Here is a 20,307-nt window from a genome sequence, read left to right as displayed (position 1 = left end):
TTTATTTTGTTTTTTATTTTCCAGTGGACACCTGGCCATCGCAAATAGATACGAGATCAGCCAATTTGCTTTTCAAAAGGTAGAACTGACAGTCACATGGAAGGATTGAAATGGTCCACAAATTCCTAATGCTTTTAAGATTGGCCAATTATACATATTTATATTTTATATTTTTTAAAATCAAAATGTAAAGGCAAAAACTAAAAAAATTGTTTACAAAAGGCCAAATCATAAAATTCTTCCCTCCTTTCTAGATAAATTCTCTATATGAAAGATTATACTGAAAAAAACCATTTTTTTACTCTCAACACATCAACTGAGTTTCCTATAATTCAATTCTGACGCTACCTGGAGATAGCACAGACCTCACAGACTAGGGGCTCAATCCCACAAGACTGCATCCCACTTCAGATGCCAATCACAAGTCTCAGGCTGTCACCTGTACTTCTGACCAGTGGGCTGTATATCAGGGTTCTCACAATCACCCTCTGTGGTCTGACAAGTACCTGTTAAGGGCTCACTAAACTCAGGGAAACATTTACTTACACTTACTGTTTTATTATAAAGGAGATGAAGATGAACAGTCAGGTGAGTAGTTACACAGCATGAGGTCTAAAAAGGTCCTGAGCACAGAAGCTTCTGTTTCCGTGGGGTTTGGGTTCACTATCTTCATGGCACATGGATGTGTTCACCGACCTGGAAGCTCTCTGAATTTCATTGTTTAGAGTTTTTACAGAAACTTCATTAGGTAGGCATGATTGATTGAATCATGGACCACTGGTGATTAAGTCCATCTCCATCTCTCTCCTCTCCCCAGAGGTTGAGGGTTGGGACCGAAAGTTCTATCCCTCTAGTCATGCCTTGTCTTTCTGGCAACCAGCTCCCATCCTGAAGCTATCTAGGGACCCCAGTCACCAGTCATCATATTAGCATACAAAAAAATTCTCCTATCACTCTAGAGATTCCAAAGGTCTTAGAAACTCTTGTGTTAAGAATAAGTGATTAAAACCAAATACTAAAACAAAAGATGCTCCTATCACTTCTATCACTCACGAAATTCCATGGTTTTAAGAGCTCCAGCCCAGTGGCAGAGACCAAGTATGTATTTCTTATTATGTCACAATAATAGACTATTATATACAATTAGATACTAAAATCTACTCTTATAAGCACAAATTTAATTTGTGCCATTGTTTAAATAATACTTCTTCCAAGCCATAATATATGGAATATTTCCTAGTTCATGTTTAATTTCTTATATGAAAAACGTTTCTAACAAAGACAAGAATTTAGAGTGAACGATGTATAATTCTCAAACATGAAATCAACAGCTCAAATCAGACATGAGAAAAGTACTTATAGCTAACTAAACCTTGCATGCTAAGCATATATAAGATTATTCTAAATATTCACTTGTTGAGGAGGATATAAGAGATAATCCAAACCACTTCACAGGCTTTTTAAAAAAATGACTATATCAGAGGCATTTGAGCCAGAGTGACTCCATCTTGAATAGGGGCTGGGTAAAATAAGGCTGATACCTACTGGGCTCCATTCCCAGAAGGTTAAGGCATCCTAAACGACAGGGTGAGATAGTAGGTCTGCACAAGTTACAGGTCACAAAGATCTTGCTGATTAAACAACATGTGGTAAAGAAGCCAGCCAAAACCAACATAGTGACAAAAGTGACCTCTAGTTGTTCTCACTGCTCATCGTATGCTAACTGTAATACAATCGCATGCTAAAAGACACTCCCACCAGCACTATGACAATTTACAAGTGCCATGGCAACAATCAGGAAGTTACCACATATGTTCTACAAAGGGGAGGAACCTTGAGTCTCAGAAAAAACTCATGAATAACCCACCCCTTGTTTATCATATAATCAAGAAATAACTATTAAGTATCCTTAGTCTAGCAGCTCAAGCTGCTGCTCTGCCTATGGAGTAGCCATTCTTTTGTTTCTCTACTTCTCTAATAAACTTGCTTTCACTTTACTTTATGGATTCGCCTTGAATTACTTCTTGCGTGAGATACAAAGACCCTCTCTTGGGGTCTGAATCAGGACCCCTTTCTGGTGACAATTATACAATGCGTTAAATCATAGTATGTCCATATTTCTTTGAAGAAACAAATATATAATTATGGCATTGGGTCTACAGTATCAAAACAAACTTAACATAAGCTTCTATTTACAAAATTACATGCCATTTGCCCCTTTTTTGGGAATCAAACTTTGATTTTTTTTTCCTGGGCATGTTACTCCTCTGATATTTTAAAGTCAGAACAAAACAATATACAATATATTTGCCAGCTTCACTTGCAGCTAGATGTGGCCACAAGACTAAGTTTTGGTCCATAAGGTAAAAGCAGAAGCCGTGTGTGATGGACAAGTGTGCTCTTCATGACTTTCTTCATCCTGCTGCCTGGACAGTTATGCTAGTGTCCATCAGGGCCCAGGAAATCAAGTTCAAATAAGGAATCTCAGGACTGACTGACATTAGAGTGGCCTTATCGGCTGCAGACTGTATTTCTCCATACTTATTTTCACATGAGAGAAAAATACATTTATACCATGTTTAAATCATCATTAGAGCTTTTCTGTTATATGCAGCTGTGCCTACTCACATATACACTGAAAATTTTCAGAAGCTGAAGTACATGATCTGCAATATGATCTGGTTCTCAATTTTCTCAATTACCAAAAGTAGGAAAGGTACATTCAAAGAGTGTTAAGTATTGTTAATTCATCCTGATCTCACTACTGTGGATTTCTAGAATGTGCTGACGAAGACACATTGCCTTGGATGTTTGTTTGTTGGTTTGTTTGGAAGAACAAATACCCTCCCTGGGAGACTATCAAACAGTGCAAATTGTCATAATAATTCTGAGATATGCACACTAATGCCAATCAGCACTGGCAGAACTTGGGTTAACTAAAATTGTTCTACAGAAGCCATCAGTAAATGAAAATGGCTTGCAATGCCTTCAAATACAGATCAAACTGAACCAAGACATCAAAGGTCACATTTTATATATCCAACTCTGAGAATCAGAACCAAAATTAGGATGAAAAGATCACTCTGCTCTCTCTTTTTTTCTTAACAAAACATACGACATGACAGTAGATTTAAAATCTGTAAGCTGCTACACAAAACAAAATATGTGATATCAAGCAAGACTCAAAGAAAACTTAGGGGGAAAAAGCTCACTTGCTGTCAGTACTACATAAATTCTTCTTCATAACAGGTGAAGAATATTGAAAGGGATATAATAAGAAAAAAATAGCAGAAGCTTGCATATACCCATTCATCTAAAACTATATTCGTTTTTAGACTGAGAATGTAGGTAGCAATATCCAGCCAGGTATGCAACGGAGAATTTTAAATTGTACTTTTCATGTTCCCACTAAATGAAGCTCATTTAAAGGATTAAAATATTTCAAAGTTAGAAGATTCACCAAATATCCTAAATGCCAGACAAGAACGCCAAGTCCAAATCTGAAGCAGAAAAGGCTACAGAATTGTTCTGAAAATTATTTTCTGTCACTATTTAGATTATGACAAGATGTTCTGGGATTTTGGTTGTTGTTGTTTAGTTTCCCACGTTTCTGTCACCCGTATTTAACAACTCTAATTTCATATTTATTTTCGAGATTCAAGGGAAGGACTGCCAGCCAAGTAGCAGCCTTAAGTACAAGGCAAAAAAGCTGCAAACTGAATGAAAGCAAAGGTTTCAATTGTAGAGTACGAAAGCCTGAGGCAGAAAATGAGGATAATGGGAAATGGGAGGGGAAGGTTATAGTGCCAAAAGGCTGATAGGAAAAATGAAGAGAAGCTCAATTATAGGTAGGTTAAAAGCAAACATTCTCCCACACAAAGAATATCTCTTTTAGACATGGGCTTGTCAGAGCAATTCTATGACATTACACCCTTTCAATGAAGCAATAATTGATTGAAACATGCTGTGAGAGATTAACATGCAGTGATTGTAATCAACAAATTGCCATCCACTAATACTCCTTCCTCACACTTTATACGACTATCTGAAGTACACACTCTTACACAAAAAAACACTTTGTTCCCCCATTTTCTGATAGAATGCTAAATTTTACTTGAGGAAGATGTCATAAACATTTTAAAATTCAGACAAGGACACCTGATTATCTCACTTTAAATCCAACAACCGTCTGGGGAGATGACACAAGATCTCTGAGAGAGAGAAACACAGAAAGAGAAAGAAGGAGACAGAGGTTTTTCAACCGTTGACACTGTCTTAAACACAGTTTCTAGTGCTGCCGATGTTAGAGTGAAACTAGCATTTTGCTAAAATTACTAGGTTGTCAAACCCACAACTGACACAATATCTTGTCTTCATGAATTTCAGTATCTCTTGTTCCCTTCAATTTGCTGCTCCAGAAATGCCCCACTTAAATCACACATTTAAACAAGTTCCTGGAAACAACAGCCAGACACTAACAAAACCACATGCGTTTCTGCTAAAGCGCAATATTAAATATGCCAATAGACACAAAACTTACTGAGAAAATATGGCAATTTACACATTTTTAAAGGTTTTAGAACAAATTTCCTTTCAAAAGAAATAAAACCCCAGTTAGCACTAACCAAACTGGGAAATGATGCTGTAGAAGTTATTTTTCCAAAGAAATAGAAAAGTAATATACGTAGCCTTCTTCCTTAAAGGGTACACCCTATTAGGGAGACAGGATATCGAGAGAATATTAAACAAGGTATTATCTGTCTCAAATTTATATTTATGAGAAAAAACAAGTTATATTGAGGATTTATGTTTCAAATGCAGCCTTCATCCTATGCCAAAGAGATTATATAGATGTAAGCCAATATCTTATCCATATAACAATAAAAGCAAGGACTATTATTAGGTCCTCATAGTTTGCCATTAGATTTTACATTTGAGGCTGGGAGCAGTGGCTCACGCCTATAATCCCAGCATTTTGGGAGGACGAGGCGGGTGGATCACCTGAGGTCAGGAGCTCAAGACCAGTCTGGCCAATACAGTGAAACCCTGTCTCTAGTAAAAACACAAAAATTGGGCATGGTGGCACACACCCGTAGTCCCAGCTACTTGAGAGGCCGAGGTAGGAGAATCTCTTGAACCCAGGAGCGGGAGGTTGCAGTGAGTTGAGATGGTGCCACTGCACTCCAGCCTGGGTAACAGAGTGAGACTCCATCATAAAAAAAAAAAAAAAAAAATTATATTTGAAAACAGATTGTGATTTTATATATTTGATCTCTGAAACTTGACAATTCGTGTACATACTTATGGCAACTCTCAGTAGAGCAGAATATTTTATTACTTGTAATAATTTATCCTCCAGTTGTTCTAGAAAATTAGAAATTTACTTAACTACAAAGAAAGAACCAAAGTTCTCTATGGAACTCTAGCTAAAAAGATGAGTATCAAGTGGGGCATTTGAGGTAGAGGGAAAGTATTTCAGGTGAAGCAAATAAATGTAAATAAAGGATAAAAAGAAAACAACATATGCAAATATGAATAAAGTAGAAAGTCCACTGACTTCTCCATCTTCCATGCTGGCTGCAGTTTACACAGGAAAACCGGGGTTCAGAGGTTGAGGTCAGCACTGAAACTGACTTCGAGGAAATAAGCAGTCACATGCATATGTCCTTTAGATAGAACACCGTGTGCAGGAACTTCCAGATTATCTCACCTTCAGCCTCTAGGACAAAACCTTCACTCTAACCTGTCAGAAAGTGGTTGACATTTTCCTTCAAAGTATTTAAAGAAGAAAGTCCATAAACTGTTAAGATGCCCAAGTTTTCCATAATTCTTATAGTCTGGAAGTTAAGGATCTAATTTCTAAGGTCATTCTTTCCCCCTCATGTACTCCTTTTTCCATTTCCTATCTTCAGATCCTCTTGAAATTAATTTCCTAGAACCCTATAATACTTTGGTTTGTTTCTGGCATGCTCTAGACTTCCACTTCAACTTTCCCTTAACAAAGTCTACTGTAAAATGGTCAACCTTTTGTGGCAAAAGCCACATCTGTGAAGCCAACCGTAGTTTCCCTTTAATTAAATATTACTAGTTACCTGATGTCTTATTTTCTACTTTATAAATAAATATACATATACATTCCTATGCATTTATCGTAGTAAATTCTAACAGTGGTCACAGAATAAACAAGGGTGGAGGATGAAAGCAAATCATAAAATTAAAAGTTTAATGAAAGTATTCATCTCTCCACATAGTTTACTAGAAATATTAGGTAATCATTGAATAAACTACTCTACATTTTTCTGAATACTTTCTTATTTGGAAAACTGTAATATTTGCATAACCTTTCACGCTGAAATTGTTTGTAAAATTAAAATTCAGATAATAAACTACAGCTCAAATGTGGTATAAACATGAAAATGATGCAATTAAAAAAATGCATTCCAATGATCCATTCTCATTCTAAATCGAGATTGTTTCCCTGAAAGGTATGCTATACTCCTATTAAATATATCCTTATACATTAAATATCTTCCTTTGCCCATTGGTTGTGTTGTAATGAAAACTTCCACATTTCCATTATTAATCAGTGTATGTTAATGATCTTATGCTTCAGCTGGGTCCCACTTCACTTCACCTTGCTTCATTAACAACAAGGGTATTAATTAACCCACAATCTACTGGCAGTGTAAAAGCATCAATTCCCTTGTTATCATACATAATATTGCATGTTCAAAGGTGGTGAGAATAGATTAACCCAGAAGATGAGCACCTCAAATGAAATCCACAGTCAAAATTTAATTTTTAATCACTTCTCATGTGAGTAGTCTGATACAGTGTCAGCTGGAACTAGGACCTCTCACTCTTTCTCTCTCCTCTCTCTCGCTCAACCTTTTTGAAGCAGTTAGCTCATCCAGTGGCCATTCTGCTCACAGCTGGAATCCAAGAAGCAGGTCTTTGTGCCGGAGATTAGAATGCTCTTAAATGGGTACTGAAGCACCTGATTTGGGGCTTATAGCTTGAGTTGAATGTAGATTTTTACTTCAATTATGCCTTTCATCCATGATTCCAGTCTCTAGCAAAAATAATCTTTGGGATAAAATTCAGAATATATTTGGGCTCATTTCCCGATTCAAATGGTGGCTCAATCACTAAGCAACTGAATTAACTTCTACCTTGGCTTCTATGTCCATTAAATGGGGATAATTATCTTGCGAAAGGATCCATCTAATGGGACAAGGTTTGAATAAATAAACTGGTGTCTGGAGTAATCTTTGAACCTGGTTCTCATAGCTAGAAGGGTCCTCAAATGTCATGTGGCCTAAAGCCTCTGCTTTTATAAGTGAAACAACTGAGAAAATTTCTATACAATTCTAATTATCTCATCACTTTGTCAACACTAATTTATAAAGCCTTCCAATGCTTCAATTATGGTCAACAAATACTGTACATTACATTCTCCATACCAGTAATTAGGAGAGAAGCTCAAGGAACTACCAAAATCCAAACCAAACCAAAATAAAAACCACAGCACACACATTATAAAGTAGAACAGAAATCATATTCTAACTTGAGCACTTTTTCTCTCTTGACACCATTTTGGGGATTTGTACTGTCACTGTGGACAGCTGTTTCAAGTCTTTGCTTTATCTGGAAAAACAAGCCCTTACCAAACAGTGGTACTCTTCATCTGCATCTGAGGCACACCCAGGGCAGCTGGAGTTTGTACTAATGAATTCAGTCTTTCACTGATTTTTTTTAATTAGCATGTATGCAAACAAATTAATCTAATTTTTTTTTTTTTTTTTTTGAGACAGAGTCTCACTCTGTCGTCCAGGCTGGACTGCAGTGGTGCGATCTCAGCTCACTGAAACCTCCTCCTCCTCTAGCATTCAAGCAATTCTCATGCCTCAGTGCCACCACTTCGAGATAATTTTTGTATTTTTAGTAGAGGCGGGGTTTTACCATGTTGGCCAGGCTGGTCTCGAACTCCTGACCTCAAGTCATCTGCCCACCTTGGCCTCCCAAAGTGCTTAATCTAAGATTTTGAAGTGACAGTTTCATAAAGCTGAAAAAGACTAAGTAGCAGCCCAGTCCAGTTATTTGCGTTGGATAAAGCACAGTTTAAGATGGTAAAAGCCTGATATCCTTATCAAACATTTCCACAAATGCAGATTCTATGGGTTCTAACAATAGTGATTTACCAACTGGGAATACCTATACATACTTCAAATTTCTTTTATGTTATTTTTAAAATTTCGATTAAGTGTATTTCTTTTGATTCTGAACTTCGTTGCATTTGACCAGAAGTTTCACATTAATTCTTAAAATACTTTAAATACATTAAAATATCCTCCAGCTTTTTTAGTTTTAAAGACATGGATATAGTTATCCCAAATTAGTGCCTATAATGATATTGGTTATTTAGCAACCCATCATCTAATATACAATATTTTCCTACTTATTTTATTTATTGTCTGATTCCCTCCAATAGAATATAAGCCTTCAGGAGGGTAAGGAGTTGGTCTATTTTGTATCCCTGGCATTTAAAACAATGCCTATGCAATTGGAAGTCAAAGATATTTAAAGGAATTAAATAAATAAAGGAATTAACTTTTTCTAAGGTATTCAGAAACTCAGTAACTAAAAATGCAGTTACATTTTTCATAGAAGCAGTGTATAAAGCTAAAAGTTAAGGAATTGCCGGGAAATGGCTAGTAGAAGAGATATGATGTAGTATATTTCATCACTGAGGGAAAACTGCTACTTTTCTCCTGCAACACTATTTCTGAATACCCAAAATGGCTTGGTAATAAAATTCTGCAAATGGAATTTAGTAGTAGGGTGACAAATCAAAGCTATTCTTTAGAAATGTTATGGCATAATTTCTCAAAGGAACTTAAAAAGTTTCCCATTGGACAAGGTTATATAAAAACACACTTAAATCATCACCAGGTATGGCCACTGAGCCTTGGATTCTAAGCTTAATACCCCGTTGACATTCTAACAGCTCTGTGAGGCTGAAGAAACGTAGCAGGAATATGAAGTTAGACCAAATTTCCTAAGCCCTCGTGCAAGGGCTATGTGATGGTGTTTTCAGCATAAAATGACTCTGGAGGTCATCTACACCAATTCTCAGGTCTCCCTCCCACCTAAAATTCTATGGTTCTGTAACATATTTTGCAAAGAAAGAAAATATAGATCTCTTTGAATCAAAGGGTTTTAGTGATGAAAGATACTTCAGAGATCATTTCATTTATTACTTGCTCAAAGTCTCGGGCTGTTTTTTTAATGGAACCCAGATTCGGTACTCAAGACTTTAGAATCTCATTTTAGTAACCTTTCTACTCTGCTATATGCATTTTCTCCTTTCTTAAAACATTATTTCTCTCAGAAGCATTCTTGGCTGTGAAACCTAAGGACCATCCAGGAATTTGTGTCGTGTGACAGAACCCACACAAAAATCCAAATGGCTTTTCACTATAGTCACACCTTCTCATTCCAAGAGATGAGAAACCAAACATTTTGTGTGTCCAGTATCTCTGTTCCCTCTGATGGTCTCCTTTTATCCAAAACCACTTTAATGGAAGGACTGGCAGTGTAGGTTTGTCAGTTATGAACTTCTCAGGCTGCAGAACTCCAGGACAGGGGCCAGCGGACATGAGGCTGGACATACAGTCCTGTCAGAGGGGTCGGAAAGGGGGAACGTTGTTCCTAACTCTCTGTATATCTATAACCAATAGAAACCTGGAATTGGTCTTTCAAAACATGGAAGTGAGACAATGTTCTATTTCAGTGTCTTTCAACTTGGCTGCAGATTGCATCACCTGGGGAACTTTTAAAGGCCTTAAGGCCTAGGCCCCAACTCAGCCCACCTGAATCAGGATCTCTGGACATTGCTGTTTTGTTAAAAGCATCCCAGGTGCTGCTAACATGCAGCTACAGATAAGCTACACTGGTCTGTTTATTACATGACCTTACAGAAATAAAAAGATATAAATACAAGATAATGCCATGTGCATATCAATTGTACAAAACCATGAAAAGACTTACTGCCATCTAAATATTTACCTACCCTCAAAAATTTTTAGTACAGCAAAAGTCATGTTGCTACAGGGTTATTATGGTCTGGCAACCTGGGAGAAAAAGCCTGGAAGACAGGCACCCAAGATCATTCCAGGAATGCTAAAAGGCAAGGTAAGCAAGAAAGAAGTTCACTTACGTTGTCTTCTATCTTTCCAAGGGGAAGAAGAAAGATATTCTTAATTTTCCTCCATGAAAATTACATAACTAAATATCAAGGGATTATCATGAGCTTGGTGTTGGCAGGAGACAAGATTAAAAAGTTAATAGAAAATGAGGTGCCTCAGCAAAAGAAACTACCATCAGAGTGACCAGGCAACCTACAAAATGGGAGAAAATTTTCGCAACCTACTCATCTGACAAAGGGCTAATATCCAGAATCTACAATGAACTCAAACAAATTTACAAGAAAAAAACAAACAACCCCATCGAAAAGTGGGTGAAGGACATGAACAGACACTTCTCAAAAGAAGACATTTATGCAGCCAAAAAACACATGAAAAAATGCTCATCATCACTGGCCATCAGAGAAATGCAAATCAAAACCACAATGAGATACCATCTCACACCAGTTAGAATGGCAATCATTAAAAAGTCAGGAAACAACAGGTGCTGGAGAGGATATGGAGAAATAGGAACACTTTTACACTGTTGGTGGGACTGTAAACTAGTTCAACCATTGTGAAAGTCAGTGTGGTGATTCCTCAGGGATCTAGAACTAGAAATATCATTTGACTCAGCCATCCCATTACTGGGTATATACCCAAAGGATTATAAATCATGCTGCTATAAAGACACATGCACACGTATGTTTATTGCGGCACTATTCACAATAGCAAAGACTTGGAACCAACCCAAATGTCCAACAACGATAGACTGGATTAAGAAAATGTGGCACATATACACCATGGAATACTATGCAGCCATAAAAATTGATGAGTTCATGTCCTTTGTAGGGACATGGATGAAACTGGAAACCATCATTCTCAACAAACTATTGCAAGGACAAAAAACCAAATGTTCAATTCCCACCGCATGTTCTCACTCATAGGTGGGAATTGAACAATGAGAACACATGGACACAGGAAGGGGAACATCACACTCCGGGGACTGTTGTGGGGTGGGGGGAGGGGAGAGGGATAGCATTAGGAGATATACCTAATGCTAAATGACGAGTTAATGGGTGCAGCAAACCGACATGGCACATGTATACATATGTAACAAACCTGCACATTGTGCACATGTACCCTAAAAGTATAATAATAATAAAATTAGAAAAAAAAAGAAGAAAATGAGGTGCCTGCCCTCACTTTACTTAATGTTTTATCAGTGCAATGCTTAAAAAACATCACAGTTGGGCGTAGTGGCTCACGTCTGTAATCCCAGCACTTTGAGAGGCCGAGGCGGGTGGATCATGAGGTCAAGAGATTGAGACCATCCTGGCCAACATGGTGAAACCCCGTCTCTACTGAAAATACAAAAATTAGCTGGGCGTGGTGGTGCACATCCGTAGTCCCAGCTACTTGGGAGGCCAGGGCAGGAGAATCGCTTGAACTTGGGAGGTGGAGGTTGCAGTGAGCCGAGATCGTGCCACTGCACTCCAGCCTGGTGACAGAGTGAGACTCCCTCTCAAAAAAAAAAAAAAAAAAAGTCACTAGGTTGACCATCAAGACCTTCTGGACTCTTATCAGTTGAGTGAGACACTCCTATAATATAAAACAGGCACTTTCACGAGGTTGTTTCCTCTAGAACAGTAACGAACTCACTTTTTCAATCACATGCTCAACTTACTATGTGCTGCTAAACGCCAGCCCCCCAACACTGAGGTATCTCTGAAAGAATCAAGGCAGGCTGTGTAGACATTTCAACACAGAGGCATGTTAACAGAATATACTGAATGATAACCTCATGAAAAAAAAAAAAAGCAGCCATACCTAAAAGAAATCAGGTCAGGCCTAATGAGAATCAGCTGGTAGGCTTTACCTATTCCTACTATTCTATTCTCTGTTGGCTTTTTTTTTTCTTGGAAACTTGTAATCATAAGTACATTTTCTTCAAAAACATGAATAAGGAAATGGGAAATAACATATTTCCTGTTTTCCCTAAGGTAGACCTGTTGTAACACAGATTCAGAAAGAAAAATCAATAAGAAGGGGTTTCTCCATATAATCCACAGTTTTCCCCCTGCTTTGAAACAGAAATCATCATTCACTACAGAAGTATCTGTAAGCAAAACACACTTTATCCTCTCTAGGGAGGAGAAAGGGTTAACTAGGTACAGTCACCAGCAGGACCACGACAGAGCAGGAACGGCTGGGCCCAAACTTGCTCCCCCATCCCTTCAACTCCTCTAACTCACAGCTCCTTGTTTTTTTTCTTTCTTACCTTCCTCATAATTCTGTCATGTAAATCTCATGCCCAGTGATGTTTGCCCCATTTCTGGGAAATTAGATAAAGCTCCAGAAACAACTTGATTTTCCTCTAACATTTCAAAATATTTCAAGTCAAAACCTGAACCTTGGAAAAAAAAAGGAAATCTTTGAGAACAGCTTCAATCACTGTCCAGGTTCACAAATATCTAGTTACCAGACTCATAGTTTTCCTACTTTAAACAATGAAGAACTATCAGACAAAAGAAGAAATGCTGAAAAATTTAGATGACAATGAATTTCATTGCTGCTTGCTCTCAGGGAGTGTTATTGCTAACTTAGTAAACAAAAAGGGAGCTTGTCACAGACGAATGAACATTTCAAAACTGGCTGCAAATAAAGACCCAAATGCCTGGTTGGTTTGCTTGTTCCTTATCAGCACTTCCCATTGATCTTCTCTTTAAGAGTTTAGGAAATTCACTCGGCTAGGCACAGCGGCTCACGCCTGTAATCCCAGCACTTTGGGAGGCCAAGGCAGGCAGATCACGAGGTCAGGAGTTCGAGACCAGCCTGACCAACATGGTGAAACTCTGTCCCTACCAAAAATACAAAAATTAGCTGGGCGTGGTGGTGGGCCTCTGCAATCCCAGCTACTCTGGAGGCTGAGGCAGGAGAATCGCTTGAACCCGAGAGTCAGAGGTTGCAGTGAGCCAAGATCATACTCCAGCCTGGGTGACAGACTGAGACTCTGTCTCAAAAAAAAGAAATTCACTCATTCACTCATGCATTCCTTCATTCCATAGATATCATACTGGATGACTTCTTGTGCCTTTCACTACAAAGGAGGAAAGATATGTACTTGAGGGATTATGAAAATAGTATACATAGTAGGTGTGTGCGCGTCAACTCATTTAAGAAAATCATTAGTAAGTTGATTTTAAGCATCTCTAGAATTATTTTTCCTTTAAAAAGCTTGATTTGCTGATAGAATACTATATGAATTGTTTAGTTGTTTCCTATTCTATTCTTGAGTCCAGTAACAACAGAAATGCCTTACCTTAATAGCCCTGGCATTCTCCTCCCGGCTATATTCATCTATTTGTATGTTAACATCAATCAGTAATCACTTCCACTTGTCCTATGGGAGCACCAAGGGCCTCCTCTACTGGGTCCTACACCTACGTTTTCACAAATTAGTGACTTTTGTGGGAAAGGGATGAGAAATTACTCACATCTCTTGTTCAGTTATCTTCCCCAGCCTCTGGTGGGTCCAAAAATGTAAGAATCCAGAACAGGCTCACCCCAGCCTCCATGACCATTCCTTTTTTCCCATGGACCCTCTCCTCCTCACTGCTATTGGGCTGTGTGGAGGGCCACCATATGGCTGCACGCGGCCCCAGATGGCTCCATCTCCCTAAAAGGGGCGCTCAAGAACATAAAAATGCTGCTGTGTACTTTTATTGCAGCCCCTTCTCATTTTCCTCCATCTGTCCTCCATATGGTTTATGCAACTCTCTTCAGCTCCTGCACACTCGGGCCTTTGATAATGAGGGTTGCTTACCTGACTGAGATCAAGAACTAGAATTCACCTTTGTCAGCGACAAGGGGTCCTGTTACTTCAAATATCTGATTTGCTTAGTATTCGAGCTATTAATATCTCCTTTTCTTCAATTTGCACACATTTATTTTACATTTATTATATTTCTTATAATCTTATTAACAGAAACCACATGGTGGATTTTCTGTTGTGTTTTCTCTAAGTGCCGTTCTTGAAGTTTGGAAGAGCTACACTGACTTCCACTTAGGCATCTCTTTTATATACACATTAATCATTTTCTCCAAAATTGACTTTTCCATTTTCATAAAATCTTTCTTTGGTGAAAGTTGTTACCATTTTTGCCACTCAGATGTCTCTGCAAAACTCTAAAGTTTCATTTGTGTCCTTCCCCCAAACTCTAAGGAAATGAGCAGGAATTAGTTGAAGTGACCCCAACCAACCCCTTCTTCCCCACTTAGGTTGGTGGTAGGAGAGTCAAGCCATGAAGTCCTGGTCCGCTTGGCTTTGTGAGCACATGGCAGAAGTGACACGTGATCCCAGGGGTTAGTATAACTGAGAAGAAAGCAAGAATAAGTCAGTAGACAGGATGCAAACCACTGTACTTCCCAATAGCAGGCAAATTTTGACATTAGGAACAATAATGAGAGTGATTTGCCATTCTCAGTGTTAGGTAGTGGGAACCTGTGAGCACCTCAGCCATTTTCTCAAAAGTAAAGAGAACACAAACTAATGACAATTAAAAAGAAAATGAAATCAAGCTAGGCCTGGGCAGGTTATAATAATTTCCCTGCTTACTAATGTGACCCAGACACAAAGTCTTGCACTATAGAACCGTAGTGTTATTAAGAAGAAGGAAATATTCAATCTTTCCAAACCTCTACTGAAGTGTCTTTTCCAGGACAGATAATTTGTCTGTATTCTAGTTCAAAACACCTGTGCAAAGCAGTCTGGTAATCAGTAGACTGAAAATTAGACCCACCTTCCATGATGACTATATTTGATGAAGCAGAACATGGGAATAGTGCTCAAATGCACAAAATACTAATCTATAGACATACAAAATCAACCTAGCAAATGCCAAGAGAATGTTTTTCTTTTAGCTGTTTGTTTAGTGCATATAAATAACAACTACTGATTTTGTCTTCAAACATATGCAAAATAAGGTATCTATCTGAATTTTAAAATTACACAATAACTTTACTGTAGCATACATGATTAGGTCATTTGGATACTGTTTTTTGGCCCACTTATGTATTTCACACATCCTTGTTTCTCTTATTGTCCTTTAGAATGCAATATAGACCTAGACATCATCTATGTTCAGACAAAACTCCAGGGACACAAGGAAATTCTTGTTCCCACCTAAGCTGTCATTTCACAATCCTCCTTGCATGGTAAAAACCTAAGGAAACTGTGGGTCTCACAGGTGCTATGGTAGGAGCAAAAAGTGCATTTTAATTAAGGGATCAAGTTGCAAAATGCAGGCTACAGTCAGAGGCCTATTCATTGGAATAACTGCTCCAGCATGGAACAAATTACAAATTCTGGTTAAGAGAAGCAAGTACTCTCCCTTCTGAGATAAAGGAAGTTACAGATAAGTCATTTTGTAAGTGGAATAGTAGTGCTTCCAAAAGTGCATGGGTGAAAAAGCAAAATGAGTGTTTTACTCTCAGATTAAATTTAAAATACAAGAAGTCTGATCAATAAGGCTTTAGTGCATTACAATTTCTGCTCTGAAAAGCTGTGAGTATCATAGTCTGCACCTCGGGGCTTGTTCTGACCAGGCAGTTTGTAAACCACTTGGAAAAAGGCAGAAGTTGCCACTAAGCATGTAGCTGCTGAGTAGTTGCATTAATTGTTGACATTTCAGCACGGAGGCTGCTCTCTCCAGCTCAGCACTGCCTACATGCCAGGTGAACGCCTGCTAACCCTCCTCCCCCTTGTATTTCTTTCCAATGAACATTGGTCTCTTGCCAACTGCCTTTAGGTGAGATTTGGGAAAAATTGCCAAAGAAACAAGAACAGCTGGCTTCATATCATTTTCTTTGTACAGCTACTTCCCAGGGAGCTGCTTGGGATCTACATGTGTCCATTTACTGGATTTAAACAAGTCAGCACAAGGCAAGGGACGAGTCGCACAAAGCATATGCTATTTCTCCCCACCCTGGTTTCAGCTAACAGTGGGAACCTCGCCCCTAAGGGTACTGACAAGGGCATCAGCTGCTGTGAGTCTGGAAGCATGAGCTACTCAGAGCCTTACCTGTTTCTTTGTCCTGGACTTCTTCCAGGTGCAAGTCATTCAAAAGGTGCTCCAAAATCTTCTCCGGGGTCCCGGACACCACCACATATCTGTCAGAGAGCAGAGAGTCCACTGAGTCATCCTCGGTGGAAGACTGCGAGCGGCTGCTCCATTCATCGTCCTCATCCTCCTCGTCGATGTATTTGAAATAAGGCACATCGAAGGTAGGCAAGGGCAGCTCTCGGTCTGAGAGCGCCGCGGCGGAATCTTTCCTCTCCAAATGAGGGTCAAAGACCCTCAGCCGGGAGCTGCCCATTGTGAACGGTTACTAACAAAGGCATCCCCTAAATGCTAAAAGATCTTGCCATCCCTGTCCTTTCACTGGGAACTGAGTCCATCTGGCTGCTAAGAGCTCTGCAGTCAGCTAGAACACTGGAGAGGCGGAGAGAAAAGAGAGGGAGGGAGGGTAGAGGAGGCAGAGAGCGAGTGAGATGGATGGAGCAAGGGAAGGGAAGGCAGGCAGGGAAAAGGAAACGGGAGCGCGTGCCTCTGTGGCTGCAGGGAAACTCTCACCTCCAATGGCTCTCCGCACTCCCAGCTGTGGGGGCTGGGCCACAGCACTGCACTTTCTTCAGCACCAGGACGCTCCGGTCTTGCTCTTTAACCTGAACAGTCGTCACTTCATCATCTTGCTTTAATTGTGGACAGGGATGATGGATGAGAGAAGGAAAAAGAGAGAGAAAATTAAAAGTGGGGGGAAAATGGAGCTAACTAAAGCTGTATTTTCTAGAGTTGCTTTACAGTATCATCTCTTTAAAGGTTCAGAATAAATTAGGAGTCTGGTCAAAAATCTCCCTCTAATATTAAAGTATCCAGGTTCAAGTGCTATGAAAACTTAAAACATTAGAGAGACATAAATACTTTAAAGGAAATAGAAAACAAAGTGGAGGTGGAATTCAGAGTTTATTTTTAATACTTCCTAAACAATTTAGGGACTACAAAGTTCAAAGTTTCAAAAAGCACAACATACTAATTGCATGTATACTATATTCTCTTTTACCTGGTAGATGTTTATTAAACACTCTATTAAAGTTGAATCATACAAAATATACATTATTTAAACATTAAGACAATGAGCAAGCCCTATTCAGTAGTTGTAATCAATACATATATTCATTTACTTTACACCCTTACTTTAAAAGGCGGGCAAGAAAAAAAAACTACCCACTCCATCATTCAATTCAACTTTTTTTCAGACTTGAGATGGCCTTCAAATTTATCATGTACTTGTTTTGCCAGAATATAAGCAAAAATGGATCTCTAGTTAGAATCTTATCTAGGCTGAAATTCGGATGTCATGGATGACTGCACAGACTTTCTTCACCTCAGTCCCTTTTTAAAAAGGAGAGACGGCTGAACCATCATTCATTTCTGCACACACAGCTTCCACAGCCCAGAGTGAGTGTGGCCCGCTGACGTGGCTCTGTCACAGAGGACAGCTTGCTGCTGACCCAGCAGGGTGGCCTCCAACTCGGAGCCATGAACACTTTCAGAGTGTTTAGTGTGAAATTCCGATGTGCAATACCCAGTAAGCGTAAGGTAGCCCAGGAGAAAGGAACTATAAGATGCATGTCAGAAAATCTAGCTTCCCTATTTCTGAGGATTTGAGCAAAAGATTAAAGGAAGAAAAGTTCACAGTAAGTAGGTTTCACCTTAAAGATGATGTCACCTCTTTAAAAAAGGCACTATGTGCTTAGGGCTCCTAGCACGTTTCCCCTACTTACAGAAAATCCTACCTACCTACGGTCAGGTACAAACATGAAAGAGGATATCCCCACCCCCAACAGAGAAAAAAATATCCATTGTGCCTTATTAATTGGTTCTACAGGCTAATCAGGGATGTCAATGTATTTGATTCACCTTTCATAAGAATAGGAAGGCACTAATCTTGCCCTAATTGCCAGCCAAATCACTGATAAAAATTGTGACTTTACCTCCTGGTATTCTGATTCCTAAGAAAATGCAATAAGCTAATAATTTAAGTCCTCCAGGATTTTCTTAAAAACAAAAAATATTTGTCATTCTAAACAGCAATATAATTTTATGATCATTCTTTTTTACTCTTTTAGTGGTAAATAATTTCACTATGTAAAACCGATGTATTACATTTCAGCAAGGTCAGATGGCGTGCAGTTACTGTGGCAATTAATGCTGGATATTCATTGTTAAACTCCCTGAGGACGACAGTGGGACTCCCGTAACATGAATACCAATGTGTAATTGCTATCTTTCATTTCTCCAAAGGGGTTCCTTTGTTATCTATGTGGCTGAAGTGAAATAAGGTGGCTGGAGAGAAGTGCATGTATTGACCCAAAAAACCCCCCCAAAAAACGAAAAACAAAAAGCAAAAAAACAAAAAGGCAGAATGAGGGTCTGGGATGCTGAGACACACAGAACAAACAAATAATTCTGTTCTCTGAAAGGACAAAAATTTTTCCCTGGTTTCCTTTAATCATGCACCAATACTCATTTTATATGAGCTTGCTGTCATTCTGAAGTACGTTTTACATTCTATGTGCATGTGATATATAGCATTATTAACTTCCACAGGCCATGCACATACATATGGATGGGAAGGGCTTCTCTAATGCCTGTGTAACTAATATGTATTACATGGCTGTGCACACAGCAGCCACACTCTGCCAGGCAGGGGAAGAGCTGAATTATACTGATGTACTATCAGTAGCATCTGTGTCATTGTGATAGTTTTCCATTTTGAAGACCTATTAGAAATAAAGAAGAGAAAAAGTAGAAAAATTAATGTACAAAGGGAAATATGTTATCTAAAATTGCCATAAAAATGTAATAATCCTACAAATTACATCTGGCTCTCAAGAAGGAAAGGTAAATTAATGTTTCCTGACCCATGCATGCTTAACTAATTTCTCATCCTGAGAAGGAACAGAAGTACCATAGTTGAGGTTCTGGGTATGAAATTTTATTCTTGTGCTTGATTGGTTAAGATTAAAAGTATTAAGAGAACTAATAATAGAAAATATATTCAATGACAAATAGTTCATGAAATGCAGGTAAAGTATTAAAACACTTAATTGACATTCATTCAACGAATAGTGAGGGCTTGCTTCCTTTGCATAAGGCACTGTTCTGGACACCAAGCGGCAAGTGAAAATGAGTGAGGCAAGTACCCTGCTCTTAACTGACAAGTTAATAGGCTCCATGACAACATAAGTATAACTGGGTCAGCACCCTAAGATGTGGCCAAATGCAAGAGACAATGCAAAAGTAGCATCCATGGGATCTGACAATCAAAGATAACTGTGGGTGACTGAGAGAACGGAAATACCATTAAACAGGGGAGGACGTGTATGAAGGAGTGGCTTTGGTGAGACCGATGCTTCTGATTTTAAATGCTGATGTTTCGTACTAAGACAGCCTGCCTGCCACAGCCGTTTAGCAAGCAGTTAGAAATAAAGAACGAGGCCTCTGGACAAAGGTCAAGGGTAGAGACAAATTTATGAATTATTTAAGCTTTGGTAATGGATGAGATTGTTAAGGAGGAGCAGCAAAGAGGCAGAACTATGAACATTGGGGATTAAAGGAGCTAAAAACACAGTAAGGGGAAGAAGTAAAGTGGGAGAATATTCGAGTCATGGGGGAACCTACTTACAGAGAGACCATGAAGACCACTACCAAGATGAGCCAGGAGGAGAGCCAGGAAAGTGCTGTATCAGGAGACCCCAGGAGAAAGCCTGCCTGACGCTGTAACATTTACAAAGATAAGTCTAAGAAAAAGTGATGATGAGGTCACTTTAGGTCAGGAGTGGGGAAAATGTGTTCAACTGTGAGTGAACAAGGAGGAAGAGAAGACTACATCTCGGAAATTTCATTATAAAGGAAAGAAGTCAGCTTGAACAGACCCATTCCTTCAAAATCAAACCTGTCTGAAACAGGCAGTACCAGAGAACCTTTCAGATGGCAAACGCTGAGAATCATCTAGCTTGACACTATGACACTCAAGAAGTCATACAAGTAGCACAAGT

The 20,307-nt window shown here is 38.9% G+C and overlaps 1 protein-coding gene across 12 annotated transcripts in view; it reads right to left on the bottom strand.

Moving 5' to 3' along the window:
* RAPGEF5 (Rap guanine nucleotide exchange factor 5) overlaps nucleotides 1-20,307 on the bottom strand; it is a 254,427-nt gene that overhangs the window by 73,024 nt on the left and 161,096 nt on the right. For 11 of the 12 annotated variants that reach the window (XR_010120057.1, XR_010120056.1, XR_010120059.1 and 8 more), the window contains exons 10-11: nucleotides 16,820-16,938; nucleotides 16,268-16,356 (exon numbers count right to left, since the gene is read on the bottom strand). Coding sequence is in view for 4 of the 12 variants with exons in the window: in XM_063636307.1 (XP_063492377.1) it covers nucleotides 16,268-16,356; nucleotides 16,820-16,938 (208 nt within the window). In the remaining 8 variants the exon portion in view is untranslated. Of the gene's footprint in view, nucleotides 1-16,267; nucleotides 16,797-16,819; nucleotides 16,939-20,307 lie in introns of those variants that run through there. The other variant, XM_055272475.2, reaches the window with a different exon arrangement.

This window comes from Symphalangus syndactylus, chromosome 3 (genome assembly GCF_028878055.3).
Source record: "Symphalangus syndactylus isolate Jambi chromosome 3, NHGRI_mSymSyn1-v2.1_pri, whole genome shotgun sequence".
Taxonomy (NCBI): domain Eukaryota; kingdom Metazoa; phylum Chordata; class Mammalia; order Primates; family Hylobatidae; genus Symphalangus; species Symphalangus syndactylus.
The sequence above is the reverse complement of the archived record's forward strand: the minus strand, read 5'-3'. Positions and strand labels throughout refer to the sequence as shown.